Below are 20386 nucleotides of genomic sequence, written 5' to 3'. Positions count from 1 at the left end.
CAAATGCACAAACCCCCACATGCCCCGGCCCGGCCCCGCCCCCGGCAAGCCCCGCCCCGGCCCCGCCCCAAACGGGGCGGTCCCTTAGCAGTGGGCGGTGCCCACCCGACTCCCGGGTTTCCAATACGACCCGGCACCTCCAGGAGCGCGGGAGGGGGCGGGGCTATATTTGCATAAGGGGCGTGGCTGCGCCCGGCTTTGACCCACGTGGAGCGGGGGCGTTTCCGCCTCAGGCTCACGCGTCGCTTCTGGGCAGGTTGGGCCGGGGGCGGACAGGCCCCCTCCCCCCATAGCTTCCCCCCCCCCCCGCTCCAGGCCCCCCATAGGGACCCCTCCCATTGTCCTCCGCCAGCCCTCCCATAAACCCCCGTGCAATCCCCTCCCCCAGAGCTCCCCTGGTGACCCCCCAGCCCTGACCCCCCTTAGCCCTCCCCCCAGCCCCATAGCCCGTCAGTCCTACCCTTTCCCCGCAGCCACGGCCTGCCCCCGCCCCCACTCCCTGACCCTGCTGAGTTTTGGGGGGGCCCTGCTGTGTGGGGCACCCTGGCTACTGTCCCTGACCCCCCCCCCCCGTGTTCCCCCAGCCTAGCCCGCCCGGGGTCCTGCTGGGGCCATGGCCCTGGTGCCCCTGAAGAAGAGGAGAAGGGCCCCGTCCCCACCAGCCGGGCCCCCAGGGCCTGGGCGCTTCCCCGATGTGGTGCTGTGCCTGGTGGAGAAGCGGATGGGTGCCAGCCGCAGGGCCTTCCTCACCCAGCTGGCCCGGGCCAAGGGCTTCCGTGTGGACAGGGCCTACAGGTGAGAAGGGACCTGGGTGGGTGACCCGGGACAAGGGGGAGATGGGGCACCGCCCCATAGACCCCATGGCTGTTGCCAGCCTCACCTCATTGACCCCTTGCAGCCCCCCAGCCCTCCACAGCCTAGGGCATCCAACTGGGGGGCAGGGAGAGCAGCTGGCCAGCCTGGCAGGATGAGGGGCCTGTGAATCGAGGTCTGGCAAAGCCCAGAAGGGCCAGACCTGACAGGTTCCCCGCAAGGCAGGGGTGGCCCTGGCTGTGCCCTTTTCCCCCACTCACTCGTCACCCATCACCCCCTCCCCCAACCCGGGGGTTCCTGGGGCCCAGAGTGGAGGGGCACCCTGATGGCGCTAGGCTTGCCCAGGGCTGCTCCTGGCCTGATCTCCCCCTGGCTGAGTGGGGAGACACGGGAGGGAGACATGGCCTGGTTGGGACACCGGATCTGGTGTGGCACCTGGTGGATCCAGCTGAGCCTGGGCAAGGCTGTTGGGTCCCGGTGGGTTAGATCCCCCATAGCTGGTACTGAGGGGCGTTCGGAAAAATCTAATGGGTCTCTTCCCTCCCCATGAGATCCCGGGGCTGGGACAGCAGGGGGCTGTGGGTTGGGAGTGAGGGGCACCGGGGGAGCTCAGGGCTGGGCTAGCAGGGGCTGTGGGTCGGGAGTGAGGGACACCGGCAGAGCTGGGGAGAGCCCTGGGCTGGCAAGGGGCTGCGGATCAGGAATGAGGGGCACCGGCAGAGCTGCGGGTGCAGGGGGAGCCCAGGGCTGGGTTAGCTGCAGTGGGGATTGAGGGGCACCGGCAGAGCTGGGGGGAGCCCAGGGCTGGAGTTGCAGGGGGCTGCAGGTCAGGAGTGAGGAGCACTGGCAGAGTGGGGGTGGGGTGAGGAACCCCAGGGCTGGTCTAGCAGGGGGCTGCAGGTTGGGAGTGAGGGGCACCGGCGGAGCTGTGCGGGTGGGGTGGAAAGCCCAGGCGTGGGGTAAGTGGAGGGCAGAGCCATGCTCCGTCCTAGCCTGAGCCCCCCAGACTCACGTCGCTCCCCCAATTCCCTCCTGGGGTCCCAGCCTGATGCCCCCTCTCATCCCTTTCTCCCCCGCCCGGTGGCGGCCCCCCAGCGCCGCGGTGACCCACGTGGTGTCGGAGCAGAACTCGGGGGCCGAGGTGGCCCAGTGGCTGGAGCAACAGCGGGAGGAGTGCGGTGACGGCGGGGACCCCGCCCTGCTGGACATCAGCTGGTTCACGGAGAGCATGGGGGCCGGACGGCCCGTGGAGATTGAGTCCCGGCACCGCCTCAGGGTGAGCTGGGGGCAGGGGGGCTCCTGGCCCCTGAGCAGGAAGGGGAGACGGGGCATGCTGGGGGCTGGGCAGGGTGAGGGTCTCCTGGGTTCCTGGCACTGACACCCTCCCTCCCTCCCCCTGCTCCCCACCCCAGGTGGCAGAGCTGGCTCCGCATGGGCGGCAGATGGCACCATATGCCTGCCAGCGCCGGACCCCGCTTCTCCACAGCAACCAGCCGCTGACGGTACAGGCTGCCCCACGGGGCCGGGGAGGGGCTGGGGGGCACTACGGCCAGGGGAGGTGGGCGTTGAAGCTGGGAGGGGCGGGAGGTGGCAGGGCCTGCTGCAAAAGCTGGGGGGGATTGGTCCTGGGGGTGCTCGGAGGCACTTGGGGTTCCCCTGGCTGCCGTGGGGCTGAGCTGCAGTTCCCGGTGCCGGGTGGGGGGGTGAGTCTGGCTCCCCCACCCCTCAGTGACTCTGCTCTGTCCCAGGAGGCGCTGGAGACCCTGGCGGAGGAGGCGGGGTTCAGCGGCAGCGAGGGGCGCAGCCTGGCATTCACCAGGGCAGCCTCGGTGCTGAAGGCCCTGCCCGGCCGGCTCGGCGCCCTGGAGGAGCTGGGGTCTCTGCCTGGCATCGGGGAGCACTCCCGGCGGGTCATCCAGGTAACTCCCCCCTGGCTAGCCCCACAGGGCCCCCAGGAGCCAGGCCTGGGGGGGAGGCCTGATCTGGGGGTACTGAACCTGAGGCCTGGAGAGAGCCAGAGAGACCCTGTAGCCCCCTGCTATCCCTGCCCTGCCCCCCAGCTCAGCCAGTGCCCCCAACCCTGACCCGCAGCCCCCTGCCATCCCTTCCCTGCCCCCCAGCTCTGCCAGTGCCCCTCAGCCACAACCTGCAGCCCTTGGCTGTTCCAGGTCGGAGCTGGCACCGGGGTGTCGTGTCCTGCAGCGAGGGGCTGGGCTGAGGGCACCGCTCCGGCCCCATGGGAGGGGCAGGCGCTGGGCTCAGGGCTGTCTCTCTCGGGCAGGATGTGCTGGAAGATGGCGTCTGCGCGGAGGTGGAGAGAGTGAAGCTGTCGGAGAGATACCGGACTATGAAGGTACCAGAGCCGGGAGGGGTGTGGGGCCGGGTGCTGTTGGTGGGGTCGGGGGGCTCATGGGCCCTGGCTGCTGCCCCCTGCCACTGGGAACGAGTGTCTGATGCCCCATGCTGCTCACGGCCGGTGGGGATTCTCTCGGGGCTCGGTGGGTGGGCAAGGAGGGTGGGTTCTGTCCCAGAGGGGCAAGGTGCCAGGCTGTGCCGAGGGGCTGGAGCTGGGGACTGGCTCCGACTCGGCAGCCCTCACAGAGATGCTGGAGTCCAAGTCTCCTGGCTCCATCGTGTTGCTTGCCCCCTGGGGACCCTCCTCTGGCGTCTCTATCGCTCTCTCTAGGCTCCATCTCCTGCGCCGGCCCCGAGCTGCCTCATCCTCCCGTGTGGAGCTTCGTTCCGCCCTGTTACCACCGCTCTGCCAGCTCTGTCCACCCTGTCTGCCCACACGGCTCCCCCTGAGCTCACGCCTGCCCCGGGCCAGGCCTGGAGCCCTGAGACGTGCCCGCCTCTGCCCCCAGGAGCCCTGGCTGGTCCAGCGGGCGCTGAGCTAGGCAATCTCTGGAGGCCCCAGCCCTCGATCCTGAGCAGGGGGTTGAGCTGGGGCCAGGGTGGGGCACACGCTGGGCCTGGTTTCGGAAGTGGGGGGTCTCTGAGCTGGGGATTCAGCGGCTGCTCCCGGCTGCCCTCTGGTGGCTGCTTTAACCACCTGCCAGCTCCAGCGGGTTTATGGGCCTTGGCCGTGGTGTTGAAAAGGCTCAGACAGGTTCCCTCCTGATGGCACCATGGGTCAGCCATGACTGGACCTCACGGCGTGTCTCTTTCAGCCTCTCGGTGAGGGTCCCTTCCTGGGTACAGGCTGGAGCTGTAAGGTGTTTGATTGACAGATTAATTATATGGTAGAGATACCAGCTGAGCTGAAGGGGGGATCCCTGTTAGCAGTATAGGGCCCAGGACACACAGCTCCCAGCTCCTCTAACTCTGTTTCCTAAGCTAAAGGAGCACTCCTGTGGCTGCCACCAGTAGTAGCTGCTTTATCCCAGCTGCGAGTGCAGCCGCTAGGGGGTGACATCGCACGGGTTCACTCACAGCCAGCACCGTCTGGCTCCTGTCTCCGCAGCTCTTCACCAAGATTTTCGGGGTTGGGGTGAGGACGGCCAGCCGGTGGTACCAGGAGGGGCTCCGGACGCTCTTGGACCTGCAGGAGCGAAACACCAAACTGACCAGGCAGCAGCAAGCAGGTGAGGAACTGCGGGAGAAGCACCAGGGCGGGGCTGTGCCCCGAGGCTGCTGGACATGGATGCCCGCTGGGGGTCCCTCAGGCTCTCGTTCCCGGCCCACGCTGCCTGGCATTGTCACACGGGCCCTCTACGCCCTGGCTTGGACTCTGCAGACGTGGGAGGGGCGAGTCCCCGGGCGCAGGGAGACGTGAGCTGGGCTGGACCTGGGCTGCTGCTGGTTTGGTATTGTGGGCCCCGGTAGCTTTCCGTGGTGGCCGTGTGCTCCTGACGGGAGGCACTGAGCCCGGCAGCCTCACGGCCAGACGTGGCGCGGCCCATGCAGCAGGGCGTGGGGAGGGAGCCTCGCACCCGTCTCCCGGCCGGTGCCTCGGGCCCTGGGATCCTGAGCGACGGCTCCGGTGGTTCTCCCGCAGGGCTGCGGCACTATGGCGACCTCAACACCCCGGTGGAGCGCAGTGAGGCAGAGTCCACCAGCCAGGCGGTGCAGGAGGCGGTGAAGCGGTTCCTGCCCGGAGCCTCAGTGACGCTGGCCGGCGGGTTCAGACGGTAACAGGCTGGGGGCCCTTCTCTGCGGGGAGGGGCATCAGCTTGCCACCCTGCTGCCTCCCGAGTGGAAACGGCAAAGAAAGAACCAACGTCAGGTCTCCCTGGGAGCATGCGCGTGTGTGCGGCCGTGCTCACCCCAGCGTGCACGGCCTGTGCCGGGGGGATCCCAGCCCCAAGCCAGACAGGCCCCTGCCTCTTAAACCCGCTGGGCGTGGGGAATCCCTGCTGGCTTGGGGCGAACGTGCTGCTGAGGGACTGTCCGTTTCTCCCCGCACAGGGGGAAGCCGCGTGGCCATGACGTCGACCTTCTCCTCACACACCCCGAGGAAGGCAGAGAGGTGGGGCTGCTGAGCCGAGTCGTCAGCTGGCTGGACAGCCAGGTGCGGGAGGGGCGGGACCTGGGGGTTCATTTTTAAAGACCTCAGATCGGGGGAGAGATCCCGGCTCTGGGAGGGCAGTGGGGTCTGGCGGTTAGAGCCGGTGGCTGGGAGCCAGGACACCTGGGTTCTCTCCCTGGGCTCTTGGAGGCGACTGGGAGCTGGTGGTTCGGGGTCGGCACTAGGCGGGTGGGGTGGGTGGCCCTGGAAATACCCCACGTGGCTGAGGTGCGTGCTCTCCCCCCACCCCCAGGGTTTGATACTCTATCAGCACAGCCAGGAGAACAGCTATGGGCTCCGGGAGGGCCCTGAGCCGCTCGGGGGCAGGGACGTCATGGACCGATTCGAGAGGTGCTTTTCCATATTCCGCCTGGAGGCGCAGGGGGGCCCGGGCGCTGCCCGAGGCTGGAAGGCCGTCAGGGTGGACCTGGTCGTGGCTCCGGTCAGTCAGTTCCCATTCGCTCTGCTTGGCTGGACCGGCTCCCGGGTAGGTGACTGGCCAGGGAGGGGGAGCCGATAGACATGGGCGAGGGCCGGACCTCCGGATGCAGGCGTGGAGGTGCCAGAGATGAGCCAGCCCCTACAGGGGAGGCTTTGGGTTCTAGGGCCTAGCCCCGCTGCGGTGGGGTTCTAGATTTGAGCCTGTCCCACCCTGCGGCAGGGGGCCGGGGGGGTTTAGATCCCAGCCCAGCGCACCCTGCCCCACCCATGCTGCGCTCTGAATGTGGATCCAAACAGCCCTTTCCAATGGGCCAGATGCCCCATGTGCAGGGGAGCTGAGATCCGAACCCAGGTCAGCGCTTCCCAGCTGGGTCTGAACCAGAACCTCCGTGCCAAGCCCCGCCCTGACCTCAGGCTCCGAGTACCTGCCGAGCGACCGGCGGTAACTCCGGGGTCTGCGCCCTTTTCCCCAGCACTTCGAGCGTGAGCTCCGGCGCTTCGCCAGCCGTGAGAGGAAGATGGTCCTGAACAGCCACGCCCTGTACGACACCAGGCAGGTACGGCAGCGCCAGGCGTGGGTGGGGACACAGGGATGAATGGACGGGTCCGGGGAAGCCTAGTCTGGGGTTCGATCCTGCCCCCGGTGGTGACGTTTCTGCAGAGACCTGGCACCCAGAGGAGCCCACCCCAGGGCAGGTGGTTGCACCCTTTGTTCTGCGGGAGGGATCCCCAGGCCCTCGCTACCCCACCCAAGGGACACCCAGGTGCTGGGCCCTACCTATGACCCTTGCAGGCCCTGGCACTGCCCTCCCCCAGATGCCCTCTCGCCTGCTCCCTGCCGTGCCTGGCATGAGCCGGTGGGGCTGAGCCGCAGCCTTGGTTTCAGCCGACTCCCCAGTCGCAGGCAGACCAGCTATCTACAGGGGCCTGGGTGGAGGGTCCCTGACTTCAGAGGGGTAGCGAAATCCGCGGTCCCTCTTGCCTGGCCCACGGGCACAGCACCGGTACGCCTGGGGTAGCACCAACGTGGCTGAGCCTGGCAGCGCGGGAAGCACCGGCCCCAGGAAAGCGCGGGGTTCGTGTGGCTTGGTCGATACTCTGGTTGTTGAGATCCCCAGTATGCGATGGGGGACAGTCGGTGTGGCCGGTGCTGTGTGGTGTACAGCGCACCGGGGGGGTGATGGTGGCTGTGGCCGGCGTGTGGCGGGGGGCTGCCGGTGCCCAGTTCTGGCCCCCCACAGGGGCTCTTGCTGGTGCCAGGGGGCGAGGGAGCTTCCAGCTGTTCCCCACCACTGACGTTCCCGTTCATTAACTCTGCTCTCCCCACCACTGCTGCCCACAGCGAATCTGCCCCCCTCATTCCCCTCTGCAGCCCCAGGGTCCTTGCCCGTCCCGGCGGGGGGCAGGGGCAGACTTACCCATTGGTCACAGGGGGAAGAGGGGGTGGAGCCGCCCAAAGCTGCGGGTCTCTTTCTGCCCCCTCTCCTCCCCCAGCCCCGCGGAATGATGCTGGCTGTTCCCCTCCCCCTGCCAAAATACTCCTATACCTCGCAAGGGGTGGTGGGGCAACACTCTGCCTGTCTCCTGTAACCATCCTGATTGGCTGCCTTCCCCACTGCTCCGCCTCCTGGGGAAGGGCAGCCAATCAGAGGGGCTTTCCCTGTGCAGTGCTGAACTCCCCTGGCACAGCCCCGCGGGCGGCGGGCGGGTGTGCAGCACCGGCATATGGTAGCTCCGGGGCGGGACGTCGCCTGAGCAGTGCGGTAGCAGGGTCTGCATTAGCCTGGCGCCAGCTGCCGCGTAAGGACCCCCCGTCCCCTGCCCTGCCGGCTGCGATCACCCTGGGGAGCCGCTGTCAGCTCGGGCGCTGGTTTCTTTCCTTCCAGAACCTCTTTCTACCCGCTGCGTCCGAAGAAGAAATCTTCCAGCACCTGGGCCTGGAGTATGTGCCCCCCGCACAGAGAAACGCCTGAACCCTGGAGTACGTGCCCCCCGCAGAGACCCCTCACTGCCCAGGAATCCCCTCTCCAGCCCTGGAAACGGCCCCTACTGCCACCCGTGCTGGCTGCCTCCAGTGTGTTTCCCGAGTGACCCAGCCAGGCTGGTGCGTGTGGACTGAGCCCCCCGCGTCTGTGCCCAGCGCCCAAGGGCTGATCAATAAACCCCCGGCCCCGTGTTCCCCGCACTCCTGGCTGGCCGGTTGCTTGGTTCAGGGGAGGGGGGCACTAGCAGGTCGTGGCCCCTGTTTGCGGTGCGTCCCCCCCGCCCCTGGCCAGCAGGGCTCTGTCTACCTCCGCGGCAGCAGGAGAGGGATGGGGTCCCCTGGGGAAGGGATCAGTCCCACTGCTGGGTGCTCAGGTGGGAGGGAGCGAGGGGGGGGAGTCCAGGGAGCGAGGGGGGGGGTCCGGGGCTGTGTACAGCTGGCTCCTATGGCTCAGGGGAGGGGGCCCGTAGTGGTGCCATGGGGGTGCCCAGCCCCACTTCCCCAGGAGTCGGACAGCCAGGGTGAGCCATGGTGCGTGCCAAGGCCTGGGGAGCCAGGCTGGTCTCTCCGTCTCTCCTGCCAGGGCCCAGCTGGCTGGGCTCAGTGCCAGGCATACAGCGGGGCTATGAATATTTCATGGTGGTTCCCACCATGACCCCACCACAAGCTGCCCCCCGCCCCATCAAACCCAGCCCTTTTGGCTGGGGGGGGGCTGTGTCTGCCCCCTAGGGCCCCCACTGGGGTCAGTCAGGGTTCAGCACCTCCTACCACCGCTGCTCTGCATGGGGGGGACCATTGCCAGGTCCCCAGGGCCTTCACTGTGCTGCTGGTGAGGGCAGGACCACATGATCCCCGGCTGTCTTCAGGGTGTGAGGAGCCGGGTGGGAGCCAGGGCTCCTGGGTTCCAGCCCTGAGAGGGGGCTATGGGCTGGGCATACGGATGGGGGCTTCTTTCCCCACCCTTGGTGGGACTGGGGTCCAGGGGTGGGATTGCACATCTGGCTGTGGCCCTGTGCCCCCTTGGGGCCTCTGACAGCCTCCTGGGTCACTGGGCCTTGGCCCCAGCTGTGCAAGGGAGTGGGCCAGGCCAGGGCAGGGGGGAGGGGCCCAAGCTGTGGGTGCTGGGAGGAGGGACAGCCTGGCTCCTGGTCAGTTCCCAGTCCCTACCCTTGTTGTCCCAGTAACCCTGGAGGGGCTGCCCCAGACCAGGGCCCCGTGATGACCAGCGCTGCACAGAGAGGTGCCCTGCCCCAAGGAGCTCCCGGGCTGGAGAGACCACGGGCGGATCAGAGCCCCGGTGGACAGATGGAGAAACTGAGGCACGGGGGGGCAGTGATGCCCACAACCACCTACAGGCCAGGAACAGAGCTGAGGTCTTGACTCCTGACCTGCTGTCTGTGGCCCAGGTTCTATCGCAGTGGCCGTGGGCAAGTCCCTTGGCCTGGAGCTCCCAAGACATGGGGCACCATGTCTATGAATGACACTGGCATCACACCCCTGGTGGCTTTGGCAATCAGTGCTATCGGCTTGTGCCTCAGTTTCCCTGACCCTGCTGAGGTGGGGGAGGGGCTCAGCCCCTGTGGCAGCATGGTGGCTGGGTAAGCAGCTGGCTGCCCGTCCTCACCCCCATGCCACCCTCTGTGGCCAGTCGGGCGGAAATGGCAGATAACGAAGTGTGAAAAGCGTCACCTGTGAGCCGGCCTGGAAGCTGCTCCCCTGCATTATTGATGCGGTGGGGGGGTCCCAGGCAGCTCCTGGTCTGTTTCCATTAGCGTCTCCTCCAGCCGTGGGGGGTACGGGCCCTGGGCAGCACCAGGAGCACGGCAGTGAGCTGGGGCGGCCTGGCAAGGCGCACTCAGAGGGCAGCGGGGCCAGGGGGTGATTGCAGGGAGGGGCTGGGCTCGCTGGGCAAAGCTGTAGCTAGCAGAGGGGCAATCAGTGGGGCGGGAGACACCCTGGCCGAGCAGCAATGGATGGGGTGAGACCCTGGTGCTGGGCCCCCATGGCTCTCGCTTCCGTCCGCACAGGGCCCTACCCCCTCTGTGCCAAGCCAGCTCCCCACGCTGGGCCCACATAGTGCCCAGGCCTCAGGCCAGCCTTCCCTGCTCGGGCAATGATCCGCCGAGCAGGGCCACATCAGGGAGTTTCCCACGTGGGAGAGGGGGGCTCAGGACACCCAGCCCCCCTCCCCATGGGCAGACTCAGCCCCCTTCCTGCCCCATAGGCTGAATTAATAGAAACCCAACCCCCTCACCCCCCCGGGGTCCTGCTGTTGATGGGCGTGGGCCCCAAGTCCTTAGGCCAGGGCTGGGCACCTGGGGTGGGCACTCGCCCCTGGACTCAGGCACTGGTGTGCCTAACTCCTAGGGTGCTGGCACCCAGGGGACCCCTGAGCTGAGTGTCCAGGCTGCCCACCCCATGCGTGGGGAGAGCTGGCTCCCAGGCCAGAACCCCAGCTGCCTAAGCCGTCCAGGAGTGAAATGCAGAGGAGGGGGGCCTAGGCCCTGCCCCTCACAGGTTTTTAGCTCCTGCTGGCCCGGGCCTCCAAGCATCTGACTGCCAGGCTGAGAGCGGTGCCCGTCTCTGCCCAGAGTTCTCAGCTGGCGCAAGCAACGCACCACGTGGCAGCCAACAGCTTGGTGGCCAGGGCATTTCCTGAGACGTGAGCTGGGTTCGAGGCCCTGATCTGGGGCAAGGACTTGAACCCACGTGGCCTGTGAGTGCCCGATTCCCGGGCCATGGGCTCTGCGGGGGTGGGGAGCTCAGCCGCTCCTGCTGGCACTGTTCTGCTTCGTGTAAATAATCAGCGGGTAGTTGGGCCAGGCTGAAAGGGGCCCCGGGCCAGGTCTCTGCCCTCAGCAGGGGCCCAGGCCCCAGCACTTGCTTGCCCCAGTGGATGTGAGGCCAGGCTCCAGGGCTGAGGCCCGCTCCTGAGGTGCCTATGGGGGTGGCCCCCATGGGGGCCACCTGCTGTGGGAGCCCCATGTCAGGGGGTGCCCAGGCTCCCAGCAGCCCTCGGATTCAGGCTTCTTTGCACATGCCGACCAGCGGAGAGGTGACGCCTGCAGGGTTACGTGCCAGCTGGGCATGGGGTTGTGAATGCCAATGGCAAATGCCCCTCGGCACCATTGTGGGCCTGTCCCTGCTCCCGGAGGCGGCGAGGCCTGGGGCAATGCCACTGGCTGCAGCTTGGCAGGCCTGGGTCACGTCCCTGCATGGCCCTGGTCTGCCGCCAAGCCCAGCTCCTGTTTCAGGCTCTGGCCCTAGTCCCCTCTGTCCAATGGGGCTCACAGCATGGCCCCCGCGGGAGGGGCTGTGGGGACAGTGGGGACCAGAGCGGCCCCTGGCCTTGGGGTCAGTAACCCTCTGAGTGAGGCCCCTGGATGGTTTTGGGGGGATTCAACCCGAACTCTGCATGACTGAGTGGCTGGGAAGTGCTGGCGGCTTCAGCCCTAGAGGGGGTCAAAGAGACTCCTCCCCAGGCCCCAGCAAGCTGAGCTACAGGCAGGCCCAGAGCCTGATACCGCACCCTGGCTGCCTGCCCTGCTCGGGGTCTCCTGCAGCTGGGCTGGGCTCCTACTGGCTGCTTCCCAACTCAGGCGAGCAAGAGGGCAGTGCTGGGATGGGGAGATGGGACACTTGTCTGGCTCTGGACAGAACTCAGCAGGCGTGGGGCTGTGCACGCTGCCCCCTGCCTGCCTGTACCCTGGGGGGACCGACAGCTCCCCGCTGCCCCTTTCAGCCCTGGACGGCGCCGGGGGAGTGAATACGGGTCCATGGGGCTTGGGGGCTGTGGATGATTCTCTGCTTGTGTCAGGGTGGCTGCCAACCTCCGCCCCCAAAGACGGTGCCCCTTGGAGGGGGCCCTGCTCTCTGAGTGTATCCCCGTGTGGGGGGCTGGGTTTCCCGTCACTGCTGCTCCCAGGAAATGGACCCGTGTGCCAAGCTCCCACGAGCCATTGGCTCGGGCAGGGCGGAGGCGTGAAGGGCTGATACCAGGCCTGCTGCAGGAGACCTGGGCCTGAGGCCTGCTGCAGGAGAGCAGCAGAGAAACGGGCAGGCGGGGAAGAAAGCGGTCTTGGGGGCAGAAGGCTTGTGGGTCCAGCCCTGGAATCAAGAGAGCTGAGCGGTCGCTGAGCCCCTTAGTCTCGCTGTACCTCAGTTTCTCCTCTTTGTTTAGGCTGTGAGCTCCTCAGGGCAGCGCCCGGCACTGGGGGCCCCACCTCACGCAGAGCCAAGGGGTTGAGCTGGAACTCGGGGGGAGCCCCCAAAACGGGCAGGATCTGGGGAGGGGAGAAGAGGGGAGGCAGCGGGCTGCAAAGGGAGGGAGGGAAAGTCGGGGAGGGGCACTGCAGAGATTCTCTCTGCCAGACATTAATTTTTGAAGCCTCCCTTAATGATTTAGCACCTGCTGCTCCCCCAGGAGGGCGAGGGGGAGGTCAGTGGATTGTGAACTCTGGGTGAACTTGAGCTACGGAATCTGTGTAATTGTGTCACACGCACACCCATGGGGGGGTGGGGGGGGTGGGAAGAGCTGGCCCATTTAAAGGGCAGGTGTCCTGCTTTGGCAGGTGGGTAGGACGGGCTGGGCAAGCCCAGCTCTCGGAGTGGCAGTGAGCGGGCAGGGTGGATACCCAGCCCAGAGCCTGGCTCTTTGGGCCCATGTGCAATGCTGAGGCCAGGGAGTGGGGCCAATGGCTACCTGCCCCCCCCCGCCCCACACACACCAGAGGAGGGACCGCACGTGGGCGCAGGGGGTGGTACCCTCTGGCCCTCGGCCTGCACTTCGCACCCCTACATTAAATCTTATGGTTACAGCGCAGAACTGGGAACCAGGACGCCTGGGTTCCACCCCCAGCTCTGGGAGGGGAGCGGAGGCTGGGAGCCAGGACGCCGGGGTTCTACCCCCAGCTCTGGGAGGGGAGCCGGGGCTGGGAGCCAGGACGCCGGGGTTCTACCCCCAGCTCTGGGAGGGGAGCGGGGGCTGGGAGCCAGGACGCCGGGGTTCCACCCCCAGCTCTGGGAGGGGAGCGGGGGCTGGGAGCCAGGACGCCGGGGTTCCACCCCCAGCTCTGGGAGGGGAGCGGGGGCTGGGAGCCAGGACGCCGGGGTTCCATCCCCAGCTCTGGGAGGGGAGCGGGGGCTGGGAGCCAGGACGCCGGGGTTCTACCCCCAGCTCTGGGAGGGGAGCGGGGGCTGGGAGCCAGGACGCCGGGGTTCCATCCCCAGCTCTGGGAGGGGAGCGGGGGCTGGGAGCCAGGACGCCGGGGTTCCACCCCCAGCTCTGGGAGGGGAGCGGGGGCTGGGAGCCAGGACGCCGGGGTTCCATCCCCAGCTCTGGGAGGGGAGCGGGGGCTGGGAGCCAGGACGCCGGGGTTCCATCCCCAGCTCTGGGAGGGGAGCGGGGGCTGGGAGCCAGGACGCCGGGGTTCCATCCCCAGCTCTGGGAGGGGAGCGGGGGCTGGGAGCCAGGACGCCGGGGTTCTATGGCCAGCTCTGGGAGGGGAGCGGGGGCTGGGAGCCAGGACGCCGGGGTTCTATGGCCAGCTCTGGGAGGGGAGCGGGGGCTGGGAGCCAGGACGCCGGGGTTCCATCCCCAGCTCTGACTTGCTGTGGGCTTGGGGGTAAGTTCCTCCTCCCCCCCGCTCTGTGTCATGGTGCGGATGCCTGGCCCCACCCTGCGAGGGGGAAGCGGGCTCGGAGCCAGAGCCCCTGATGGGGAGTCGGGCACATGGGGCTCTGTGTGGCCTGGGGCCGGGCGGGGCCGGGCACAACCAGAGGGGGGCGGGGCAGGGGCGGCTCGGGGGCGGGGCCGGGGGGGCCGGCAGGTTACAAAGCCGCTGGCCCCGGCACCCCGGAGCCGCGCTGACTCCCGGGCTGCAGGAGCCGCCCCGCGGACTGAACGAGCCGGGCCGGGCCGGGGCCCAGCGGCGGGTCCCTCCCAGGGGTCGGATCGGCGGTGTCGCTTCGCTCCCGGACCAGCCAGTGAGTTGCAGCCCCCGGCCGGCCGGATCCCGCCCCCAGGCCGGCTCCGGGAGCAGCCCCCGGTCCAGTTCCAAGCTGCCGCCTCTCCCGGGCTGGGATCGTGCTCGGACGGAGCGAGAGACGTCCAGGGCAGCTGGGGAAACTGAGGCAGGGGGCGGCTGGAAGGCGGGGGGCGGAGGCGGAAGCGGGGGGCGCCGCAGTGTGAGCTGCCCGTGCGGACCCGGGCGGCTGGACCCGAACACGTGTTCTCAGGTGGTGGGTCCCAAGGGCGGCGCCGGGGCATCCCGGGGACCTGCCGACCCAAGGCGAGCCCCGACACCCCCCGTCCCCCACAGCAGGGCGCGCTCCCGTCTGGCAACCAGCTCGGGAACTAGGGCAGGGGGGCGAGTGATGAGGGGTGTGGGCGGGGAGGGGACATGGATATGGGGGGGTGAGGGGGGCTGTGGGGGGAGGGGGCAGGCTGAGTCAGGGGCTCCTCAGAGCTGGGCGCCGGTGGGGGGCGGCGTTGTAACCCATTTACACTCGTTCCGGGGGGCCTGGCTCCCAGCCCTGCCGCAGACTCCGCCGCCTGCACTGGCGAGGGACCTGCCGGCTCCCTGGGTGGCATCTCGCCGGGGGGGGCGGGCAGGGAGGGGCGCCGGGCTAGGGGGCGCGGAGCAGGAGTGTTTCTCACCCCTGTGTGCCCAGGTCTGTGCCCCTGGGGGGGAAGGGCAGGCCCCGGTACAGGTGCCAGGACTGGGGGGGTTGGGGCCCCGGTACAATGGCGTGCGGGGAAGGAGATGGGGGCCGGGTCCTTGGTACGGTGCTGTCCCGGGCTGGGTCCCTGGTATGATGCCACCCGGGGCATTGACTGGGTGCCCTGCAGGCGCTGAATCTGCCCCCTGTGCGCGGTGCCCCCCGAGGAGAGGCGCTGGGGCTCGAGCAGTTCATTCATAACTGGGGGGCCAGGGGGGCCAGGCTCAGCCCAGACAAGCCATGGCACAAATTAAGCCCTGGTGCCCCCTCTCCCGATGCCTCTCTCCCCTCCTCGGCGGCCAGCTGGATTCCTGGGGCCCTGGGCAGAGGGGCGCTGCAGCCACACAGGGGGCCCCGGGGGCTGGGGCTCAAGCTCCCCCACCCCCATATTGAGGCTTTTGTCCCTTTAAACACCCTCCCGTGACCGCCGTGACAGTCTGCGCCGCCACCCCCGGCTCCCCTCTAATTAGCATCCGCCAGGAAGTGGGGATCGTCCCCGGGGGGCTCCGCCTCGTCAGAGCAAAACAGCGTCCCCCAGAGAGACGGGCAGGCCCTGCAGTGCCAGGAGCTGGGAGTGACCCCGGCCCTGCTCCAGCCCCTCCGGGGCGGGTGTCACTAGCCCCAGAGGGGAAGCTGAGAGAGGGGAGACCCATCCAAGACCCCACATTTCCTTAACTCCAGGGAGAGAACCCAGGAGTCCTGGCTCGCAGCCCTCCCCCATTCTAACCACTATTACCCTCTCTGAGCCGGGGAGAGAACCCAGGAGTCCTGGCTCGCAGCCCTCCCCCCACAACCACTAAACCCCACTCCCCTCCTGGAGCCGGGAGAGAACCCAGGAGTCCTGGCTCCCAGACCCCCCCCAACCACTAAACCCCACTCCTCTCCTGGAGCCAGGAGAGAACCCAGGAGTCCTGGCTCCCAGCCTCCAGGAGCTGGGGGGATCACATTGGCTCTGTCCTGCCCGTCAGCGTGGGGGCGCGGGTGCCGGGTCTGTCTGTGCCCCCCCCCCCATGCCCGGCGCCCCCACCCCAGAGCCGGCCCGGCAGCGGGGCCCCTCCCCCGCGGCACTAGGGCGCTGGGAGCGGCCCCTCCTGCCTCGGTTTCCCGCAGCCGGGCAGACGCTTGGGCCCGGCCCGGGGAGAGGCCGGAATCTGCCCCCCTTGTTGGCCGGGGGGCGCCGCCGAGAGATGAGTTTGCTGGGCCTCAGCAGCCCCTCCCCAGCTGCAGATCCGGCCCCTCCCGGCGGGGGCGCGCGGAACCCCCCCGCGCGGTGTCCACGGCGACACACCCTCCCCCGGGGGCCGGGACACGGGGCTCGACGCTCGCTGACGCCAGCGGGGCTCCCGGGGGCTCAGTGAGGGCGTCAGGCGGGGGACGTGCGTTGCCGGGGGGCTCCCTGGTGCCCCGCTCAGCCGGAGCAGCAGCTCCTGTGGGGCGGGGCTGGCCGGGCCTGTGTGGGCACGTGGGGGGTGTTTGTGTGTGTGTGGGGGGGGGCTGACCGCTGCACACCGGTCGGGAAGAACCCCCCCCCCCAAGCCCTGGGCAGATTGGCGGGGGGGGGTCACCTGCCTCTGCAGTGGGGGCAGGGGTCACTGGCAGGTTTAAACTGGTGTAAATGGGGGAGTCTGGACCTTGGGGGTCTTTAAACCCAGCGTGGAGGAGCTGCTCTGGGTCTGCTGGGGGGGGCTGGGCCTGTTGCAGGTACATGGCTGATGAGGTGGGGGGTTGAGAGTGGACCTGGGGGGGACTGTCAGCATGGCAGGGGGAGTGTGTATGCATTCTGCGGGGGCCCTGATGCCCAACTGGGCACTACGTGCCAGGAGGTGCCTGCCCCAGGGGCAGTTATTTCATGCAGGGCAGTCCCGATCCATCCCCGGGCTGCTCCGGCTGGGTCACTTTGTGCCGGGGATCAGAGGGAGCCCTGTGCGTCCTACTGATGCCCCGTTTCTCCCCTTCCTCCCGCAGGGGGCTGCGCCAGGCGTTGAGGAGCCGGTTAATCGAACGAGGGTCCCAGCACCGGAGCCGCCCCGGGAAGCGGAGCGGGGCCGGAATCCTGCGAGATGCCCGGGGGCCGTAGCGCCCCGCTGCCCCTTTGAGCGGAGGCAGTGCCAGGGAAGGGGCTCTGCCAGCCAGCAGCAGGGCGGGGCCCCCTGGGAGCAAGGGAAGGGAGCCCCTGCTGTTAACCCTGGCCATGGAAGGGGGGTGGCTGTGAGACCCCCAGCTGCTGCCAAGAGCCCAGGCTACTTGTGCCCACCTTCCCTAGGCAAGGGCAGCCATGGCCTGCTGGTGGGCCGGCTGGCTGCTCCTGCTGGCAGAGGCTGGGGGGGCCCGCCTGGAGCAGGGGACGCTGGAGTCCTGGGCACAGGCGGCTCCACGGCTGGGAAACGCATCCGGGTTCCAAGCCAGCAGCCTGCAGCGCCGCCTGCCCCAGGGGATCATCATCGGGGTGCGGAAGGGGGGCACACGAGCCCTGCTGGAGATGCTGGCGCTGCACCCCCAGGTGGCTGCTGCCCGCTCCGAGGTGCACTTCTTCAACCGGGAGGAGAACTACCGCCGGGGGCTGGGCTGGTACCGCCAGCAGATGCCCCTCTCGCGCCCTGGCCAGCTCACCGTGGAGAAGACCCCAGGCTACTTCTCCTCCCCCCGGGTCCCCGCGCGCGTCCGCGCCCTGGCCCCTGGCATGCGGTTGCTGCTCATCGTGCGGGACCCGGTGGAGCGGCTGGTGTCGGACTACACCCAGATCCTGCACAACCGCCAGGCGCGCTGCAAGCCCTACCCGCCCCTGGAGCAGCTCCTGGTGCGGGGGGACCGGGGCCTCGACACCCGCTACAAGCCCATCCAGCGCAGCCTCTACGCCCTGCACCTGGCCCGCTGGCTGGCTGCCTTCCCCCCAGCCCACATCCACGTGGTGGACGGTGGCAGCCTGATCCGCGAGCCCCTGGCCGAGCTGCGCCGCGTGGAGCAGTTCCTGGGCCTGGCGCCCCAGCTGGGCCCCGGCAACTTCTACTTCAACCAGACCAAGGGCTTCTACTGCCTGCAGGCCGGGGCCCGCCAGCGCTGCCTGGACGAGTCCAAGGGGCGGCCCCACCCGCCCATCGCCGAGCTGCTGCTGGAGCAGCTCTGCACCTACTTCAGCGCCCACAACGAGCACTTCTTCAGCCTGGCGGGGCGCACGTTCAACTGGTGCTGAGCGGGCCTGGGGCCCGCAGGGGCAGAGCCCCCCAGGCAGAGGCTGTGACATGTTGGTATCAGGACAGGCAGGGCAGCTCCCCCCACCCCTGAGCTCAGAGGACTTAGGTGCTCAGAGCAGGCTGCGAGGGGGGTCCTGCTGGGGCTGTATCCCCTGGGCACAGGAGTGTAGATGGGAAAGGGGGTGGGAGGAACCAATCAGGGCAGGAGCAGGGGGCTCCTCCCTGCCGGGACAAGGCCGAGGTCCTCAGCTGCCCCAGAAGCACACTCCCAAAAGGGCCCAGAAAGAAACATTTGCCCCACAGAGCTGTGGGGTGAGGCAGGATAGCAGGGGGGATGAAGGGACAGGGGCCTTCTACAATTCAGGGCATTTGCCCCCCTATCTCCCCTTTCAGGCTACCAGCTCCCAACCTGCCACCTCCCTGAGGGGACTGGAGACCCACCTCTCCCAACAGAGGCATTTCCAGGCTGCCCCCTTTTCTGCCGGCTGAATTCCCCAGCCAGCCTGCAGGGTCTTCTCTGCGGGCTATACACAGCGTTATGGGCCCCCCTTGAGTTATGCCCCAGCTCTTCCTAAGCAAGCCCCAGCCTAAGGTGAAAACACGACAGAGCTCCCCTTAAACCCAACAGACACCCCCTCCGTTGGGTCAGGCTCACTCTGGCTGTGGCAGGCTGGCCGCTGAAGACAGGTGCCCCCTTATTCTGGCTTTTGGCTGACTCCCGCCTGGAGGGGAGGGCAGGGTGTGGTCACCCAGTGCACTGCGCAAGCCCTTCAGGCTGCAGCCCACAAGACTCCCCCCCCCATGAGAACCCCACCCCACACCGCAGGGGGGACTGGGGTTGTGGTGGCCCAGCCAATGCCGAGCTCAGCTGCCCCCTGGGCGCCCGTGGCCATTGCAGGTCGGTGCCCATGGAGCAGCTGGGCCAGCCCACCCGCCGGCAGCACACCGAGGGAAGGAGCAGCCACAGGCCAGGCCGAGCACCCAGTCCTTGCACCTTCACCCGCACAGGTGTCATGGCCGCTTAGAGCAATGTGGTTACCGCCCTCTAGTGTCTGGCTCTGGGAACTACAGCCGCCTACAGCACCCTTAGAGATGGCAGGGGGTGCGGTTCTGGTGCTGGAGTCACTCACAGCCCATGGGTGGGCACGTCCCCCCTCCCCCCGTTTGCTACGTAACTCAAAACACAGCCTCAGGACCGGAGCACTGAAGCGTGGCCCCCGCCGGCCCACCCAGCATGAGCGTTAACAGTGCCAGCCCCCGGTCCTGCGTGGGGTTTGAGCCACCCAAGGGCCTTGGCCTTGCAGCAAAGGAAATAGGGATGAACGCCCTTAGCTAGAGCACAGCCTCACACCCAGCCCGTAGCTTAGCTCAGCCCTAGGGGCTCCCTCCCGCAGGGTAACAAACGGGGCTGTCTTCTCATTCCTGTATCCCACTGAACGTCAGGGCTCTAACTTTTTGTCTGACCTGGCAGGGAGACCCAGCTGGGCGGATGCAGTGGCTGCTGCCGGCACTGAGGCTGGCTGCTGCCAGCTGAATGCGCATTAAGTTTGCTGAGATTTTTTTAATTGGGTACAATAAACACTAGGGAAATGGTGTCTGCATTGTTGGGGTTGTTTGTTCCCCCAACCTGTTCCCTCAGTGCATGTTAATGAAGTGTGGGGTGGGGGGGGGGGAGAGAGAAAACCTGGACTTGTGCTGGAAATGGCCCACCCTTGATTATCACACACATTGTAAGGAGAGTGATCACTTTACATAAGCTATTACCAGCAGGAGAGTGGGGTGGGGGGAGAGAAAACCTTCTGTAGTGATAAACACCCATTTTTTCATGATTTGTGTGTATAAAAACATCTTCCGTATTTCCCACAGTATGCATCTGATGAAGTGAGCTGTAGCTCATGAAAGCTTATGCTCAAATAAATTGGTTAGTCTCTAAGGTGCCACAAGTCCTCCTTTTCTTTTTGCAAATATAGACTAACATGGCTGTTACTCTGAAGCACAGAATGGAGTCCTGAGCAAAAATCCCAGGGCCAAATTCCAATTTAGGGCTTTGCTCTGTAATAGAGATGAGAGGAAAGCTTTTCCCCTCCATCCAAAGCTTTGAAATAAGACAACTTTCCCTCTAAAATATGTATTTTTGAATGGAAAATGCTAAAATTCTACACGCAGGAGCCCTTCCACTGATGGGGTTAGATCCAATACATGCCCCTGGCAGGAGTGTGAGGATTTTCCACCCTGTCTGCTGCCCTGTACATCCTGTTACATAACTGCCTGACTGGACAGGAGAAGGGAGATGATTGTTCCTACGCTGACCATTTACGATGTCAATTTCCAGGTCTGACCTGAACGGACATTACCATGCTGAGCACCTTCCCCAGTACCTGACAACGTTTCTGTAAGAGCTCCACACACTGGGGGCTAAGAGGATGGGCCCCTTGGAGGCAGCCATAAAGAGCCCTCTATCAAGTCTCTCTTCCCCACATACATACTTTAGATTATGTTCAAGTCACTCCTTAACTTTCTCTTTGAGGCGTTATATAGCTCAGCCTCCTTGAGTCCTGCACTATACCGCATGTTTTCCAACACTTGAATGGTTCTCAAGTCTCTTTTCTCAACCCTCTCCAATTTTTCAGCACCTTTTGTTAATTGTGGACACCAGAGCTGGACACAGTATTCCAGAAGCAACACCAGCACCAAATACTTTTCGTTTAGCTGTTTGATGCAAGAGCCCCA

General features: G+C 66.9%; 2 protein-coding genes across 10 annotated transcripts; both read left to right on the top strand.

Annotated features, from left to right (window-relative positions):
* Positions 1–212: 212 nt before the first annotated feature.
* On the top strand, positions 213–7939 carry POLM (DNA polymerase mu). 9 transcript variants are annotated; one of them, XM_077805659.1, is made up of 12 exons: positions 213–256; positions 585–795; positions 1909–2089; positions 2226–2315; positions 2562–2732; positions 3095–3166; positions 4277–4397; positions 4811–4943; positions 5221–5281; positions 5574–5807; positions 6235–6314; positions 7648–7939. In XM_077805659.1, the coding sequence occupies exons 2-12, from the start codon at positions 614–616 to the stop codon at positions 7850–7852; spliced, it is 1530 nt and encodes a 509-aa protein (XP_077661785.1). In that variant the 5' UTR covers positions 213–256; positions 585–613; the 3' UTR covers positions 7853–7939. The 9 variants fall into 9 exon arrangements, with proteins under 9 accessions (XP_077661785.1, XP_077661784.1, XP_077661786.1 ...); XM_077805658.1 differs by having other exon boundaries at positions 5221–5323; XM_077805660.1 differs by having other exon boundaries at positions 5221–5323; positions 6235–6318; positions 7648–7865.
* Positions 7940–16740: 8801 nt separating this feature from the next.
* On the top strand, positions 16741–17655 carry LOC144257761 (heparan sulfate glucosamine 3-O-sulfotransferase 1-like). Its single transcript, XM_077805889.1, has one exon. It carries the CDS (start codon positions 16741–16743, stop codon positions 17653–17655), a length of 915 nt encoding a protein of 304 aa, XP_077662015.1.
* The last annotated feature ends 2731 nt before the right edge of the window (positions 17656–20386 follow it).

Source organism: Eretmochelys imbricata, chromosome 26 (assembly GCF_965152235.1).
Source record: "Eretmochelys imbricata isolate rEreImb1 chromosome 26, rEreImb1.hap1, whole genome shotgun sequence".
In the NCBI taxonomy this organism is placed as follows: domain Eukaryota; kingdom Metazoa; phylum Chordata; order Testudines; family Cheloniidae; genus Eretmochelys; species Eretmochelys imbricata.
This window is presented reverse-complemented; position numbering and strand designations above follow the sequence as displayed.